Source organism: Rutidosis leptorrhynchoides, chromosome 5 (assembly GCF_046630445.1).
Source record: "Rutidosis leptorrhynchoides isolate AG116_Rl617_1_P2 chromosome 5, CSIRO_AGI_Rlap_v1, whole genome shotgun sequence".
Taxonomy (NCBI): domain Eukaryota; kingdom Viridiplantae; phylum Streptophyta; class Magnoliopsida; order Asterales; family Asteraceae; genus Rutidosis; species Rutidosis leptorrhynchoides.
This window is the reverse complement of record NC_092337.1, coordinates 50,137,823-50,157,175: the sequence shown is the minus strand read 5'-3', so window position 1 is coordinate 50,157,175 and position 19,353 is coordinate 50,137,823. Positions and strand designations below refer to the sequence as shown.

Genomic DNA, 19,353 nt, shown 5'->3' with positions numbered 1-19,353 from the left:
GGTCCGGTTTAGTGACGGCGGTTAGTGGTTATCCAGAACTACTAAACTCACTTTTGAAGGAATCCGTGATTTGATTCTTAGCGAAGATATTCGTAGAAAAGATTCAAATAGGAGTTCGGGTTCGGTTCTAAGTGTTGGTCGGGGAAGAGCTAAGTCGCGAAGTCTGTCAAAGAGCAAGAGTGTGGTGTGTTGGAATTGTCAACAAGTCGGTCACTATAAGTCGAAGTGCCCGAGTTTAATGTCGGGTGGGAGTTCAACTAATATGGTGATTGAAGATGCGTTGTTGTGCCAAGAAGATGTTCTTGACGAATCTTGGGTTTTAGATTCGGGTGCCTCGTGTCATGCTACCCCATACATGAACGAGATGGTGAATTTCAAGTCGTATTCCGGTAAGGTTCGAGTCGCGAATGGGAGTACACTTGATGTTGCGGGTATTGGTGATCTTGTGGTTAAACACACTTGGATCTTGAGGAACGTGAGGTTCATTCCAAAACTCAAGAGTAGGTTAATCTCAGTTGGGCAATTGGATGATGATAAGTGTCATGTCCTATTTGGAGATCAAAGGTGGAAGGTGTTTAAGGGAGGTCATGTGGTTGCTCGCGGGTACAAGAGGGGATCCATGTATATGGTTGAAGAATGGCTAGGTGATTTCGTAGTTATTAGAAATCCTATCATGTTAATGCTTTCCGGGTTTGTTGAGGGATCTTGTTTGAGTGGGAGCTCAAGGGAAGTCGAAGCTAGTGAAGATTCGGGCCGAATTGGTTATACTAGAGCTTTCGTTACTTCAAGTAGATCTTCTCCAATGGCAACTTTGTTGCAATCGGCCGAAGAAGATGAACAAGAGATTTTCTTGAGAGTCACTGTTAATGAAACGTCCGTACAATGGGAGTTGGCTCGTGGTGGAAAATCGGGTTTGTCAAAAGACGTGCGCTCGTATGTAGTCGGTGTTCCAATGGTGAAAGCAAAGGCGGTTATATAGAAGATCAAGGGAGTGAATGCATTCTCACACGGTTGCCTTGATGGCATTGTCCACATGTTTGATCTACCGGTGGTTTATTCTATGTTGGAAAGATAAATCGGGTAGATGTTATAGTGTACGGGTGGATCACTTGGGCGATGGGGTTGATTGGGTCGGGTCGGACTCAAATGACCCGTTATCTCCTAGACTAATGTAACAACCCTAATTTTTCCGTTACTTCCGTTAACCTTCTGTTAGTTTATTAAACGGCGATTATTTAACTTTTGTGCGTTTACGTGTGTTAAATGCGTACTTGATCTTTGGAGGGTTATAATAATTAATATGGGTTGATATTAATTCAAAATAAATATTTCGGATAATGAAATACGATAAAAACGATACGATTTTGATAATAGCTTTTTGAGCAACGAAACGCTCGGGTTTATTTTAATAATTAATTTTATTAATTATGAACTTTTTAAAATATTTAATTTATTGGGTTTTTAATAAATTAAGCGATTGGTTGCGTTTAACGATCGGGTTAGCGTTCCGGGCCTTCGGTACAACTAAACGACACTTAAAACGGACCACGATTATACGGAATTGCAAAACGAGAGCCCGGGAACCCATCCCAAGTGGGCCACGGCCGACCCCACTCCCCTCCCCCCTTATATTTTAATTTTTTGCAACTTAAGGGACTTATTTGTATTTTGTGATAATTAAACCCTAATATAAATACTAGAAGTAAACCTAAATTAGCACAAACCCTCACTTATACTAAAAAAAGGTCGACTGCTTCTCCCTCCCTGCTCTCACCCTCACTTCAAAAGGTCGACACTCACCACCACCATCACATCTTCATCTTTCAAAATTTGCAAAAGTGTTCTACACGAATCGCGTTCATCTTATCGTTCTCTATCTATTGGTATAAGCAATTTTGTGATCTAAGGTATAATTGCATAAACCCTAATTCTTAAAATCTGATTTTCATGTGAGTTTCATGGTTATGTTGTCAATTGCTCAAGTCTATACGCGTACGTGTTAATTGTGATAGTTAATTTGGCTGTTTGATACGCTAGGGTTTAAAAATGAATTTGTATTTGCTTGATCAGAAAAATTAAGTTTTTCAAATGTTAATTATTATATTATAATCAGATTCCTTGCAAAAAACTATTGAGTTTAGACTTTGGATTCACTTGATTTCGTTTCCGTATGATTAAGTTATGTCGATTTGAATTATCGTTGTGTTTTTGTTGCTTGATCAGAAATCTGGTATTGATAGAAAACGAATTGGCATGTGAGAATTATACCACTGGAAATATAATTTAAAAAAACTCAAGTTAGACTAGGATATCATGTCGTTTTCTTATGTATAGCCCGAGATATGCTAGAATTAGTGTAAAAGTAGTTTTATACAGCACTTTCATGAAAATAACCTTGTATGATAAAATGTGTTAACTTCTGTGATTAAAGCTTTGCATATTTGAAAATTAGACAAAAAGTACTTCATCTTTCATGGGGATATCATAGGCTAATTGTATCTAGATCTTCGGATAATCGTATGCGAATGTGACTAACTAAATGAGAATCGAATCTGTAAATTGATCACGGTTTTGTACTCTGTGGATTATGTGAATTGTTTGAGCATGTATGCTTCTGGGAAATGAAACTTAACATGATATATGACTTATTTTTAGTTTATTTAAATCTCTGAAACCTTATACATTGGGCACAATAGAGCCATACTTTATGCGAATTCTGATTTGAGCTGAAAACTGAATGTTCAATTTGCACGAATAAACTGTACAAATTGGCTAAACAAAAGTTGCTAGATTTTTTATATGTGCTACTTTGATTTGTCCTTGAACTATGGCCACTAGTCTTTTATCAATTTCATGTTGCTAACTCCGGTTATAGCCAAAATGAAATCAGTGCGCGGTCAGAAACTGACTTGGTAAACCCCAAATTTACCCCTTCTGATTCCTGACTTTTAATTATCGTATGAGACCCTGGACAGACTTTTTAGAATTTATTTTAAGTCTATTTATGATCTAGAGTTTTCCATGTTTATTTGAATTTTGTACTATGAGATAATATGCTAAGTATGCTACGTGTTCATGGATTTGGTGCACAACGATAAACTGAAATTTAGAAAATGATTATCCATGACCTAAAACGTATTGTATGACTTAGGTTTGATATGTTGACCAATAGTTGACATGAACCTACTGATGTTGACTTTAGTTGACCACATTGACCAAGTTTGACTTTCGGTTGACTTTGTTTGACTTGCATGATATAGTTGACTTTTACTTTAAATCGCGTCGAGTCGAGCAATAAGACAACGTATGCTATGAAACCACACTTATTTAAGATACATATATTGACCAACCTAAATACATATACTTAGATTACATTACTCGGGTCTAAATCGTACGAGTCGTTTGTCTTTCTTTCCGAGCTTTATTCAAAGGTGAGTCTACAGTCCCACTTTTTACATGTTTTCAGGGATGAGAATACACGCTGTTATATTTACATTTTCAAATACTTTTATATTGATATGAGTACTACACATATGCATAATGAGTTTGTTCAAAAAGCCTCTAGCTTGAATACTTTTAATACCATCGGTGTAAGCACAATTTAGATGGACGGATCCGTTAGGTTGACAACCTCACCCGCTATAAAAACAGTGGTGCATTTACTTTGAACATTAAATACATTTGAACAAGTGTATAACATTTTAGGAGGTAAAGGCGGGTATAGTGGCTTCTATACTCGGGTTAATACTAGTATTCAGGTGCTCGGTGTATGCAGCGATAGAATCTCGTGGTCAAGGAAATTAAACTTTTTTTATGATAACTTTTTTTAGATACTATACAACGATATTTAAACTGTGGTTTACGAGCAAATGAGATAAAACTTGACAGGGTGTTGTCTACAAATGATTGAAATTTGACATGGTAGTGTCAACAAACTTTCGAAACGAGAAACGGTGTTGTCTAAAAACTTTAACATTAAACTTTGGTGGTCTTTCACTAGTAAACGTTTTCGAAATGTTATTTCTTAAACATACTGTATTGTTTACCTAAAACTTGTATATTCACTCAACATTATTGTTGACCCGTTTTGCGTGTTTTATTCTCAGGTATTAATTGTTTCCGCTATAGAATATTGCTGTTACGTAGAAGTCAAGCCAAGCACTGGGACCAGAGTTAACATTCCGTTAAAGGGATTTGACGGGGTGTTACATTTGGTATCAGAGCCTTGGCTATAGGGAACTAGGATACATTAGTGTGTCTAACCGTAGGGCGCATTAGTGAAGTCTAGTCTATAGCTGTGTATCTTGGATGACTTTTATACACCATACCTGCACTATTTGCTTCACAATGCTACATGTAGGGCTACACATTACACCACATACATATATGCCTTATACCATAGAACATGGACTTGGACTAAATATACTATATCACGAAATACATACGTACACACGAAGCCAGATTTAACTAAATTAAGTTGACTACGCTATCTTGAACTTATGGAGTGATGTCGAATGGATATGTGAGATAGCATAATGTAATGACCGGGATTACATTACGGTGACTCATATAGAAGTTCCGACATCGCAAAATAAGGAATTGGGAGCGAGTCAAGTAGGTTACTTAGATAAACACCGTTGTGAACACAAACTGTATAACCTTAAATATGAGTAGAGACTTACACTGTGCAAACTAATTGTTATTATAACTTATAAGTAACTTGTAAGCATGACACCACTCTTCACCGCTCGACACTTCCTGCCACCACCGATCACCACCCGTCACTACAAAGACACTACTTAAACATACTCGTCATCTCATACCACTACTCAGTACTGTTTATTGCTGCTAACTACTACTCCACGCTGCCTCTGACTGCTAGTCACGACTGATCACTACTTCTCACTGCTTGTCATTACTAAATACTACTTACTATTACCCCTTGCTACTTGCTACTACTCAATACTAATCATTACCACTTACCACTACCAAGCACTACTCATCACCATTAACACATCCACGCTTTACTACTCACTACTGTGCATCACAACTCAATTCTGATACGTCTTTAGAGGAGGATTCCTGGTAACATCCCGCACAATACGCAGTAGATATTGTCCACTCGATTTCCAACTTACCTATCATTCAGTCACCCGCCGATCATGATTTTGTTTCCCAACACGAGCCTACCGGTTGATAACTATTATGCCATATTGGGTGCATTAGTATACATGTATATATACTCATGATGCGAGCACGCTATCTAATAACTTATTCGCCACCGCTATCATCACTGCTTATCACCATCCATCGCTACTTATCGCTAACCCCATCACTCATTACTACTAGTAATACTACTTGTCACTATATCCTTTCTCATTCTGCCCCAACGTACTTTTCTTAAGCGGCAATCATTTTCGTTATACCCACAAACATTACCAACCAACTTTGAACGCATCGACGCGAACTACACTTCATCTGTTTCCCAAGAGGCACACACGTCTGGGAGATTGTACCAACCTTTTTCGATTAAATATCAAATTTTGTTCGGGTTGCCATTATACCTTATTCAATTTCGTTTTCCATGAAATTCTTCACGAAACTGCTCTCACTCACCGATCATAATGCTTATACATGATGTCAACACCGGTGCTGATGGAAGCCTTAACACTAGAGAAATTGGTCACAGCCTTTATAACCATGTGCCTCCCTTAGACAACATGTACTTTATAGAACTATTGAACTGGGAAATTTTAACCTCGTGGTTGAAACAAACTGGTTATCTGACTATACAACCAAGGCAGCTACGACCCGAAGACTATTCGAATTTCTTTCACCAATAATAATAGTGTATGGAGAAGAGATCAGTACACCGTCATGTTACGCTAATTACTCGAAGGTCCAGAAGTACATGATATGAGAATGTATCGCAATTCTGGCACATGTGAGTAAAGATGAGCCGACATTTAAGAGACCCGAGTATTTCCCGACCATTAGAGATTGCCCTGAGGTTACACGTCCACCCCACCGTGAAGTTAATAAAGGGTTGAATGAGTCGAACATCTGATAATTTTACACGAATAATCTACTAAATGAGAATTTAACCCGTTACCTCAGAGTCAGAAGGACTCCTTGATACCGCTAGGCCAAAGGCCCTCGGATTAATTTAGTGCCAGCAGCTGCACCCGTTATGCATACGATATACGTACTTGCACCTTTAGAACTACAAGAGCTTCCCGTGGTGAAGAACATCAGAGTTGTAATGCCCTAATTTGCGACCGGTACTAGAAGGTGGGTCACATAGCCATGAATTTCCGAGTTGGAGCTCCAGTCTTGTTTGTTAAGAAGAAAGATGGGTCGATGAGGTTGTGTATCGACAACAGAAAATTGAACAAGTTGACAATCAAGAATCGGTATCCGCTACCAAGAATTGATGACTTATTTGATCAGCTGCAGGGATCCAGTTGTTATTCGAAGATTGATTTGAGATCCGGGTATCACCAATTGAGAGTCAAAGAAGCTGATGTCCCGAAGACAGTGTTTAGAACACGTTATGGACATTATGAGTTTACAGTGATGTCGTTTGGCTTGACGAACGCACCAGCAGTGTTCATGGACCTCATGAACCGTGTATGTAAGCCATACCTAGATAAATTCGTCATTGTGTTTATTGATGATATATTGGTGTACTCCAAGAACAAGGAAGAGCACGAGCAGCATCTACGATCGATATTGACCGTGCTTAGAGAAGAGCAGTTGTATGCAAAGTTCTCTAAGTAGCTATAAGTGCACTTAAAATGTGGATACACTACCTGCTTGGAACCAAATTTACTGTCTTCACCGACCATAAGAGTCTACAGCACATAATTGATCAAAAACATCTTAACATGAGACAACGACGTTGGATAGAGCTACTTAACGATTATAGCTGCGAACTTCAATACCATCTGGGCAAGGCGAATGTTGTGGCAGATGCCTTAAGCAGAAAAGAGCGAGAGAAACCCCTCAGGGTTAAAGCGCTTTACATATTTGTATGTACGAATCCCACATCACAGATCCGCGAAGCACAACGAGAGGCCGTCAAACAAGAAAATGTCGATGTTGAATTTCTCAGGGGAATGGATAAGAAATTTGACATCAAGGAGGACGGAACATGGTACTTTGCTAACCGAATTTGGGTACCAAGGTTTGGTGGATTGAGAGAACTAGTGTTGGAGGAAGCACACAAGTCAAGGTACTCAATTCATCCAAAATCAGATAAGATGTACCAAGATTTGAAGGCGTTTTATTGGTGGCCAAATTTGAAAGCTAACATTGCTACCTATGTCGGAAAGTGCTTGACTTGCGCTAAAGTTAAGGCTAAACATCAGAAGCCATCAGGATTATTAACTCAACCAGAGATTCCCTAGTGGAAGTGGGAAGGAATTTCCATGAACTTCATTACGAAACTGCCAAGAACGGCGGGAGGTCACGATACTATTTGGGTTATCGTGGATCGTCTCACTAAGTCCGCACACTTTTTACCGATAAGGGAAACTGATAAAATAGAGAAGTTGGCTCAGATCTACATTAAGGAAGTCGTCTCTAGGCATGGAGTGCCTATATCTATTATATCCGACTGTGACAGCAGATTTACTTTCGGGTTTTGGCAATCGTTACAGGAAGCAGTGGGGACCCGTTTAGATATAAGTACAGCATATCACCCCCAGACGGATGGCCAGAGTGAACGAACTATTCAGACTTTTGAGGACATGTTGAGAGCGTGTGTCATTGATTTCGGAAACGGATGGGATAAGTATTTACCATTAGCTGAGTTCTCATACAACAACAGTTATCATGCGAGCATTAAAGCTGCACCTTTCGAGGCATTATACGGAAGGAAGGGTAGATCACCCGTTTGTTGGAGCGAGTTGGGTGATAGTCAGTTGACAGGTCCTGAAATTCTTCAGGAGACAACCGAGAAAGTTCTACAGATTCAGGAACGACTGAGAACGGCTCGAAGTCATCAAAAGAGTTACGTCGATGTTAGACGGAAGGACATAGAGTTCCAAGTTGGTGACAAGGTTATGCTTAAGGTATCACCTTGGAAGGGTGTTCTACGATTTGGGAAACGAGGTAAACTGAGTCCTAGATATGAAAGAGTTTGAGATAACTGAAAGAGTTGGACCAGTAGCTTACAGATTGGAACTGCCACAAGCACTCAGCGGTATTCATGACGTTTTCCATGTATCCAATCTAAAGAAGTGCCTAGCCGATGATAATTTGATTATTCCTTTAGAGGAACTACGTATCGACGACAAACTTTATTTCATTGAGGAACCTGTTGAAATCTTGGGCCGCGAGGTCAAACAGTTGAAGCAAAGCAGAATTTCTATCGTTAAAGTTCGGTGAAACGCGAGAAGAGGACCAGAGTTCACGTGGGAGCGTGAAGACCAGATGAGGCTGAAGTATCCGCAATTGTTTCCCGAGGAAACTACTTCAGCGGACGATCACTAAAATTTCGGGACGAAATTTTCAATAACAGGTGGGTAATGTAACAACCCTGATTTTTCCGTTACTTCCGTTAACCTTCTGTTAGTTTATTTAACGGCGATTATTTAACTTTTGTGCGTTTACGTGTGTTAAATGCGTACTTGATCTTTGGAGGGTTATAATAATTAATATGGGTTGATATTAATTCAAAATAAATATTTCGGATAATGAAATACGATAAAAATGATACGATTTTGATAATAGCTTTTTGAGCAACGAAACGCTCGGGTTTATTTTAATAATTAATTTTATTAATTATTAACTTTTTAAAATATTTAATTTATTGTGTTTTTAATAAATTAAGCGATTGGTTGCGTTTAACGATCGGGTTAGCGTTCCGGGCCTTCGGTACAACTAAACGACACTTAAAACGGACCACGATTACACGGAATTGCAAAACGAGAGCCCGGGAACCCATCCCAAGTGGGCCACGGCCGACCCCACTCCCCTCCCCCGTTATATTTTAATTTTTTGCAACTTAAGGGACTTATTTGTATTTTGTGATAATTAAACCCTAATATAAATACTAGAAGTAAACCTAAATTAGCACAAACCCTCACTTATACTAAAAAAAAGTCGACTGCTTCTCCCTCCCTGCTCTCTCCCTCACGTCGACACTCACCACCACCATCACATCTTCATCTTTCAAAATTTGCAAAAGTGTTCTACACGAATCGCGTTCATCTTATCGTTCTCTATCCATTGGTATAAGCAATTTTGTGATCTAAGGTATAATTGCATAAACCCTAATTCTTAAAATCTGATTTTCATGTGAGTTTCATGGTTATGTTGTCAATTGCTCAAGTCTATACGCGTACGTGTTAATTGTGATCGTTAATTTGGTTGTTTGATGCGCTAGGGTTTAAAAACGAATTTGTATTTGCTTGATCAGAAAAATTAAGTTTTTCAAATGTTAATTATTATGTTATAATCAGATTCCTTGCGAAAAACTATTGAGTTTAGACTTTGGATTCACTTGATTTCGTTTCCGTATGATTAAGTTATGTCGATTTGAATTATCGTTGTTTTTGTTGCTTGATCAGAAATCTGGTATTGATAGAAAACGAATTGGTATGTGAGACTTATGCCACTGGAAAGATAATTTAAAAACACTCAAGTTAGACTAGGATATCATGTCGTTTGCTTATGTATATCCCGAGATATGCTAGAATTAGTGTAAAAGTAGTTTTATACAGCACTTGCATGAAAATAACCTTGTATGATAAAATATGTTAACTTCTGTGATTAAAGCTTTGCATATTTGAAAAGTAGACAAAAATTAATTCATCTTTCATGGGGATATCATAGGCTAATTGTATCTAGATCTTCGGATAATCGTATGCGAATGTGACTAACTAAATGAGAATAGAATCTGTAATTTGATCACGGTTTTGTACTCTGTGGATTATGTGAATTTTTTGAGCATGTATGCTTCTGGGAAACGAAACTTAACATGATATGTGACTTATTGTTAGTTTATGTCAATCTTTGAAACCTTATGCATTGGGCACAATAGAGCCATACTTTATGCGAATTCTGATTTGAGCTGAAAACTGAATGTTCAACTTGCACGAATAAACTGTACAAATTGGCTAAACAAAAGTTGTTAGATTTTTTATATGTGCTAATTTTATTTGTCCTTGAACTATGACCACTTGTCTTGTATCAATTGCATGTTCCTAACTCGGGTTATAGCCAAAATGAAATCAGTACGCGGTCAGAAACTGACTTGGTAAACCCCAAATGTACCCCTTCTGATTCCTGACTTTTAATTATCGTATTAGACCCTGGCCAGACTTTTTGGAATCGATTTTAAGTCTATTTAGGATCTGGAGTTTTCCATATTTATGTGAATTTTGTACTATGAGATAATATGCTAAGTATACTACGTGTTCATGGATTTGGTGCACAACGATAAACTGAAATTGTGAAAATGATTATTCATGACCTAAAACGTATTGTATGACTTAGATTTGACATGTTGACCAATATTTGACATGAACCTACTGATGTTGACTTTAGTTGACCACATTGACCAAGTTTGACTTTCGGTTTGACTTCGGTTGACTTTGTTTGACTTGCATGATATAGTTGACTTTTACTTTAAATCGCGTCGAGTCGAGCAATAAGACAACGTATGCTATGAAACCACACTTGTTTAAGATACATATATTGACCAACCTAAATACATATACTTAGGTTACATTACTCGAGTCTAAACCGTACGAGTCGTTTGTCTTTCATTCCGAACTTTATTCAAAGGTGAGTCTATAGTCCCGCTTTTTACATGTTTTCAGGGATGAGAATACACGCTGTTATATTTACATTTTCAAATACTTTTATATTGACATGAGTACTACACATATGCATAATGAGTTTGTTCAAAAAGCCTCTAGCTTGAATACTTTTAATACCATCGGTGTAAGCATAATTTAGATGGACGGATCCGTTAGGTTGACAACCTCACCCGCTATAAAAACAGTGGTGCATTTACTTTGAACATTAAATACATTTGAACAAGTGTATAATATTTTAGGAGGTAAAGGCGGGTATAGTGGCTTCTATACTCGGGTTAATGCTAGTATTCAGGTGCTCGGTGTATGCAGCGATAGAATCTCGTGGTCAAGGAAATTAAACTATTTTTATGATAACTGTTTTTCAGATACTATACAACGATATTTAAACTGTGGTTTACGAGCAAATGAGATAAAACTTGACAGGGTGTTGTCTACAAATGATTGAAACTTGACAGGGTAGTGTCAACAAACTTTCGAAACGAGAAACGGTGTTGTCTAAAAACTTTAACATTAAACTTTGGTGGTCTTTCACTAGTAAACGTTTTCGAAATGTTATTTCTTAAACATACTGTATTGTTTACCTAAAACCTGTAGATTCACTCAACATTATTGTTGACCCGTTTTGCGTGTTTTATTCTCAGGTATTAATTGTTTCCGCTGTAGAATATTGCTGTTACGTAGAAGTCAAGCCAAGCACTGGAACCAGAGTTAACATTCCGTTAAAGGGATTTGACGGGGTGTTACAACTAAGGAGATAGGTGTCATAGCCAAAGAGTTGTTGTTTGTTTGTCGTTTTGTTTTCCCAAGCTAGTAACATGAAAGTTGTTATTGTGGGATGATGATGTTGTTAGGCGAGTTTAACGAAGGATGAGTTTGTTCAAAGTCTCCAAGTGGGAGATTTGTTGAGGTGTGGAGACATTTAAACAAACCTGAATTCAGAAAGTTTCAGGGAGTGATGCATCACTCATGGATGCGGCGCATCCATGCATCATTTTGGCCCGAAGGTTTGTGATGCGGAGCTTTTAATGGATACGGAGCATTTTTGGGCAATGATGCGGCGCATCATGTGGAGATGCGGCGCATCTCCTGCTGGCAGCAAGTGGAGCAACTTGCTCACATGGGATCCGGATTTAATTAACCAAGTTGTCACTTTAGTTGCAAAGTAGGTTACTTTACACCTTGTTTTATGGCTGTGATCATGCATATGCAAGGGTGTAAAGAGGATCAAGTTGGTTAGTTGATGATTCCTTGAAGCATTCATGAAGTTTTCTTATGATCTTGTTTCTCCTATAAATGTTCCTCATTGTAACTCATTGTAAACTCACCACCACGAAATTTAATCAATAAGAACACTCTTTGGTTGGCCGTGGACTAAAGCAATCACAAACGATTGCATATAACCACGTTAAATTCCCGTGTTATTATCATTCTTGCTAGTCTTTAATCTTTTCACTATATTTCCGTTTGTTGGAAGTGAGTTGATAACTTGGGGTTATCTAGTCTTGTTTGGGCTCACCAAGTCGGGTTTCCTAACATTCAACAATAGTGGAAATTTCACCCAAAAAGGGAAACTAATTTGGCAAGTGATAACATGGATATGCGGCTACGAGATCTGGAAAAACAGGAACACAGCAGCTTTTGGAAAGGATAAACGCAGCATTGCTATGGCTTTTAGTGAGATATAACTCAAAAATTTCAAGTGGATATCACTTAGATCAAGGAAAGGTGAAATAGAATGGCAAACATGGCTTGTGGATCCAAGATTTTTCGTGAACAATAGATTAGGAATTGGATAATTTCATGGTAGCAGATTTGGGCACTACTGTTTCATTCGTGAATTACATGGTTGTGGAATGGCAACCGTGTAATTGTAAAACATATTGTAAACTTTGTACATAAATCATATAGTAATACGAATGATTTGCTTTAAAAGAAAAAGAAAAAAAAAGTTTTCTCAAAATACGAGTATCTAATACAAATATCAATTTTTTTCTCTTTATAAACACGTGTTAATGCACAAAGTTGGTTATTTATAAAAACTTATATTTTTGGAATTCTGCTTTCATCAGCCCCATTCCTTCTCAATTTCTGTAATATAAATTGACAAAACAAAACCTTTTTGTTCCATCAAAAGATGATATAAACTCTTCCCAAAATCCACAGTTTATCAAACTATAACTTTTTTATAAAACAGTTTGTTAGTATGGTAAATATTTACTTCAAATTCATCAAACCAACATCAAAATGGAAACCTTTTTCACTTTTACAACATTCTTTACAAAAACATAATCTTTTTCATCGTTTTTCATCACACACCCCCATCAAGATTACAAACCAAAGTGATAAAATTTACTCACAGAAAGAACAAGCCTTTCTTATTAATTTCAAAAAATGTTGTACCAAGAAACACATTGAACAACTCCATGCTCATATGGTTAAAGATGGCTTTTTTCAAAACTTGTTTCTTGTGGGTAAAGTTATAGTCTTTTGTGCTGTATCAAATGAAAATTATATGGATTACGCGGTGTCGGTTTTTGAAAAGATCGATAACCCAGATGGATTTCTTTGGAATACAATGATTAGAGGGTTTGGTAATATGAATGAAGTAGATAAAGTTTTTTGTTATTTTAACATGATGCATGAAAATGGGTTAAAAGTAGACAATTTTACTCTATCATTTTTGGCTAAAGCTAGTGGACAATCTGGGTCAGTTTTATTGGGGAAACAGGTTCATTGTAGTGTGGTGAAACAAGGGCTTGAGTGTCATGTTTATGTAATAAATACATTGATTCATATGTATGGAGTGTTAAAATATGTTCGGGTAGCACGCCAACTGTTCGATGAAATGCCTGAACCTAACTTGGTGGGTTGGAACACCATAATAGATTGTCATAATTCTTGCGGGGAACATAAGAAAGCTCTGGAGTTGTTTTCGCGTATGCAGCATGCCGGTGTAAAACCCGACAATGCTACACTGGCTATTGTGTTATCAGCTTGTGCAGAATTAGGAGAGTTAGGGCTTGGGAAGTGGGTTCATTCGATAATCGATCCAATTTCATTTGTGAAAGACGTATGTTTAGTGAATTCACTTATTAATATGTACACACGATGTGGAGAGATTCAAGAAGCACAAAAGATTTTCGATAGGATGAATGATAAAAACATAGTAACATGGAGCACAATGATATTAGGGCTCGCAACACATGGCTACGTTCACGAAGCATTGGGCGTATTTTCGAGAATGATTAGTGAAAAACATGCAACACCGAATGATGTTGCTTTTTTGGGAGTTTTAACCGCGTGTAGCCATGGAGGAATGATTGAAGAAGGAAGACAATATTTTAATATGATTAATGATTACAATATGGAACCGACGATAAAACACTACGGGTGCATGGTGGACATGTTATCTCGAGCGGGATTAGTTACCGAGGCTTATGATTTGGTTCAAGATATGCCGATGAAATACAATGCGATTATCTGGAGGACATTATTGGCTGGTTGTCATACGCACGGGGACATAAAACTAGCTGAGAAAGTAAGACAACGTCTTCTTGAATTGGAACCCGATCATAGTAGTGATTATGTTCTTCTTTCTAATACGTATGCTGGTTTAGAAGATTGGAACCAGGTATCAAAAGTAAGAAGATCAATGGCAGCTAATGGAGTTCAAAAACTAAGGGCCGGCAACAGTTTTATAGGATTACCATGAGAATTGTAACTCCATAAAGTCCAAAGCAACTAGTAACCACATGAGGCACATAATTTAGGGCGTGTTTGTTTTCCTCTTAATTAAACTGTTTAACATTTCGGACATTTGTTTACGACCTCCGAATGACATATGAAGTTCGGTGGTTAAATATTCACTGTTGAACCATTCAGAATTGAAACACTCTCTTAACCATTAAGCACCTAAATTTTTCGATGATGTCATCCTCAAATCATATCCAGAACACCTAACAAACAACTGTTTTGAACTTTTTATTCATGTAACACATTAATATACCTAATTCATGTCATTAATTCAAAATGATTATTAAACGGGAATTTTCATCCAGAATCAAATTTATTTAAACTTTGAATCATTCAGATTATAAACCATTCAGCGCTAAATCATTCACTTTTATCACACGCAGCCTTAGTTTAGTTTAAAATCCAGGACGATAAATAGAACGGATATATTCGGTTTTTAACATCAACACAGCACAAAGTTGCAATCTAGATTGTAAGTACAGAATTTATGAGCTTTTCTTTTGCTTACTTTCCTTCCACTCTTTAATGTTGGCATCAACTTTAGCTTTAACACGAGTATGAAAACCTGGGTATGGTTCATAATTGACCGAAAATTGAAGTGCCTGTGAGTATCAACAACATAAAATACAACAGAACAGAGTGAGTACTTTTTACACATAAGGTATACATATATACATACATATATGAAGACTACGCAGATTACCTCTAGCAACACGAAGAAAGGTGCCATCAAGAAGGCTTGTGCTAGGTTATCCAACAAGGCGGGTGCACGTTTCTAATCAGGAAGAAACAAAAGCATTGATTACAATAACGTGAAGGACGAATTTGGAATAAAAATTGTTGAAAAATTGCACGATATTTACCTCGAAAACGCCATGTCCTATGAATTGTCCAGTCCAACAGAATAACTGAGCAGCCAGGACAACCTGATAATACAGAATGTGGTTTGTAACAGCTGATGTATGGAAATATAAGTGTCAAAGATGACTTGATAAATTTACTTATGCACTGCTTAATTTAGGTTATTACGCAATTCTAACGGGTCAAAATAAGAAGATACAAGAAAATTAGTCAAATGGCTCGAAAGTAGCCAAAAGCGAATTTAAAATGCATAAAACTTCCTAATTTTCCAAGTCGTTATTCAGAACAAGACAAAATTATATAAGTTGATTCAACTTTTGCAATCATATAACCCACTAAACGGTTATCTCATTTTGACCATCACAGATATTGACCCAAACCTACTTTGATGCATTACCAAACCCTAAATTCTAGACCTATACTTTTAAGGTTACGTAGAACCGGAAGCTTGAAGGCAAATAAGTCCATTAGCACTCGGTGACAATATTAATCAGCTCACTCTTTACAAACTTAAGTGTAGATATATTTTGCCTATTCTACATAATTAGTAAATTAACTAACATAGCTAACCTTAATCAACCTGATCAACTAGTCTCCTGTGTTTTAATGCGTGCAGTAAGAAAACTGATTATATTGAGATAAATATATATACCTAACTATTTGCAGCTATGATATAAATCCTTCATCTTGATCCTATAAGGTGAAATAGTACACACTAAACACAAATCCAAACATCAATAATTACCTAAAAACCTCATGTACCATAGTCTAAAGGATCAACCTAACCCAAATAACATACAAATCAAATACTAAGGAGTTATTAGTAAATTAGTATATCGGTAAGTAAACATACTTATTGTTCATATTCACAATCAAATTGTAACAGAATTTCATAACCATAAACCTAATCTAGAATACGTTTTTCAAAAGAACGTTAATCCTCAACACCTAGATAGACTACAACACTGAAACCTTTTCATTTCAAACTATAAGTTTGCAATTGATTTCTAATAAAACAACATAAATTAATACAAATTAACAGAAAATACGAAATTCAACACCATGGTTGATCCAAAACATAGCTCAAAACTGAAGTTAAATCAACACCAATCTGAAAGTCAAATTAAATAAGCTTAATTCTTTTTAGGAACAACAAATTCATCACAAAATGCATACTTTACTTACTTATATATGAAAAAGGCTACAGTAATAATATAATAAAAATAGTAGTAACAGCAAAAGAAACACATGAATTAAAGCTTAAAACTAGGTATGTTGGGTCAACTCCATAGCTTAAAACTAAAACTGAATCAAAACCAATCTGCAAACTGAATCAAGTAAGCTTAATTCATAATAACAAACCATAAATTCAACAAAAAATACATAATTAACACATGAATTAAAAAGAAAACAAAAAATACATAATTAACACATGAATTAAAAAAGAACAACATCATAACAGTAACAGTTTACCTTCCAAGCAACAGAGAATCCCAAATGATGAGCAAGAAAACTTCCAAAAACCCAACAAAGAAAGCATAATAAACCAGCAAAGGAACCAGCTTTCACATCCATACCAACATAAAAAGCAGCATAGATTACAGTAAACAAGAACCCATAATTCAAAACCAAACTATTTGGTAATGAAATGTCAACCAAAGAGGGTGTAAAATACAAAATCACTTGAGATGTAAATAGAATTGGCCAAACAAACAACATGTGAATGAATATATTCACTGGGTTGCTATGATACGCACCATAAAAAGCGAAGTGATTTTCAAGATCAAATAACCCTAATTTCCCCATTAGGCCTTTTTCCCCAATTAATTTACTTGTATTTGAAGAGTTTTTACAGATTTTAAAAGGGACTCTAGGTTTTGGATTAAAGATAGATACTAGTATGAATTTTAAATTGGATTTATAAATAACACAGTTTTTGCAGTCCACCAAATGTGATGTTTGGTTTAAAACGACGGTGTCAATGCGTGTGTGCAGAAGCGTTGCTAACGTGCGCTGGGACCAATACTGCTTATTATGCCGAATTGGACCAAATAGGATTATATAATATTTTAATCTTTTACTTTTTCTTATATAAAAAAATAACGATAACTACTCCGTATATAACTAAGTTTCTTCACCGAATCACCGACGATGAAAGAAACTAACAAGACTACAAATGATATGATACCATACGGTAAGGATCGAGAACAGTAACACCAGTCAAAACATAACTACTAACACTAAGTACCAACCAAAACCAAAACCAAAACCAAAATCGGATTACATAGACATCTAAATGAACAAAGAAACACTTAAGCTATGTGTTAACTGGTATAGGGTGCGATCCAAATTCGATGCACCCGTCGACACAAATTTGTTGCGAATTGGATTTCCTCTTAACGTGTGTGTGGTTAAGTCCCATCTGGTTGATGGCGATATCGCCGTTTGAAATAAAAAAAACCAACATAAAAACACAGGAAAACGAACATATTACAACCAATCAGAAAACCATACAATAACACAAGAATGACAATAAAACCGTAGGCAATTACTTCTTCCTAGAAGCCCGATTACCTTTCCGAGTATTAATGATCTGCGTGACCACCACACCATCAACCATAAGACGGTTAATGCCTATACCCACATGATTTTCAAACAAGTAGGACAAGTGGTTTGAAGAGTCGCCACTAATAAGTCTTCCCGATGACGAAGAAATTAAACCTTTTCTTGTCAATTCTTCAAAGAACTCAATTTTTTTTTATCACCCGACCCCTTATCGATACCAGTTACACCTTGAAGACCATCCTTGTGACCTAAAAGAGTTGTTTTGTTTTACTACTCCAGTATTGCCATTTGGCAATGATCACAACATATAAATATAAAGCTGAATTATAAGACCTGAATAAAAGAACTCAAATAGTTTGTGCGATGGGTTTATGGCTCCTCTCGAAAGATCCAAAAACGAAAAAATCTATCTTCGTATAAGACGACCCATTATGATAGTGACGGAATGTGACGATCGCTCCAAATCCATATGGACGAACACGTCATTCATCGATTTCATTGCGAGGTATTTGACCTCTATATGATACGTTTTGTAAACATTGCATTCTTTTGAAAAGGTACACCATTATTGAATATTTAAATTAAAGGTTTTCGATATCTGATGATTTCTACATATAGACAATCACCGTAATATAATAGTTTACAATAATACTTCCGTTGATAATGCAGTCAAAATAGATACATGGTGATGATTTTGTGAATGCAACGTTTCCTTGAAAAAATGCACATAGCTTGTCTAACATATAAGCAAACAGCGGAAGACTTCTAGGGAACCTGAGAATAAACATGCTAACAAGTGTCAACACAAAGGTTGGTGAGTTCATAGTTTTAATGTATCGTATAATCTGTATATAAAGGTGGATTACAAGATTTCAGTTGTTTTATCCAGAAACGTTTATCAAAATATTCTACGAAATTGAGCACCCTGGTAACTAAACTTAACGTATATATAATTTGTACCCTTTGTATAATCATCTTAATAATACACGCAAACCAACGTATATGCTTCTCAAATAGCATACGTCCGTTAAAAGGCTAGCGCTCTAGCTCGGACGGGGATATCAAGCCCTATGGATCCATATAAAACTATTCGCGTCCACCAGTTCTTATAACCGGCAGTTACTAGTTACTAAAGCTAAGGGATTTTCGGTTCAAACTCGGTGAAGAATTTAGTATGTACTTGTATCCATTGCGTTTAAAATAAAGTGATGTATTCTCAGCCCAAAAATATAGATTGCAAAAACAATTAAAAAGGGAGCAAATGAAACTCACCTTAGCAGCACATAAAGTCGTTCACCGAAATGTGACCGAAACTCGGAATACCAAATAACCGTAGATCTCAACC

General features: G+C 36.6%; 2 protein-coding genes across 2 annotated transcripts; one reads left to right on the top strand and one right to left on the bottom strand.

Annotated features, from left to right (window-relative positions):
• Nucleotides 1-13,032: 13,032 nt before the first annotated feature.
• LOC139848608 (pentatricopeptide repeat-containing protein At1g59720, chloroplastic/mitochondrial-like) lies at nt 13,033-14,541 on the top strand. Its single transcript, XM_071838331.1, has one exon. The coding sequence runs from the start codon at nt 13,033-13,035 to the stop codon at nt 14,539-14,541; it is 1,509 nt and encodes a 502-aa protein (XP_071694432.1).
• A 335-nt stretch (nt 14,542-14,876) lies between these two features.
• Nucleotides 14,877-17,452, bottom strand: LOC139848034 (2-hydroxy-palmitic acid dioxygenase MPO1). Its single transcript, XM_071837770.1, has 4 exons — nt 16,917-17,452; nt 15,446-15,508; nt 15,286-15,357; nt 14,877-15,184 (listed from the first exon to the last, which is right to left on the bottom strand). Exons 1-4 carry the CDS (start codon nt 17,247-17,249, stop codon nt 15,068-15,070), a joined length of 585 nt encoding a protein of 194 aa, XP_071693871.1. The 5' UTR covers nt 17,250-17,452; the 3' UTR covers nt 14,877-15,067.
• Nucleotides 17,453-19,353: the final 1,901 nt, after the last annotated feature.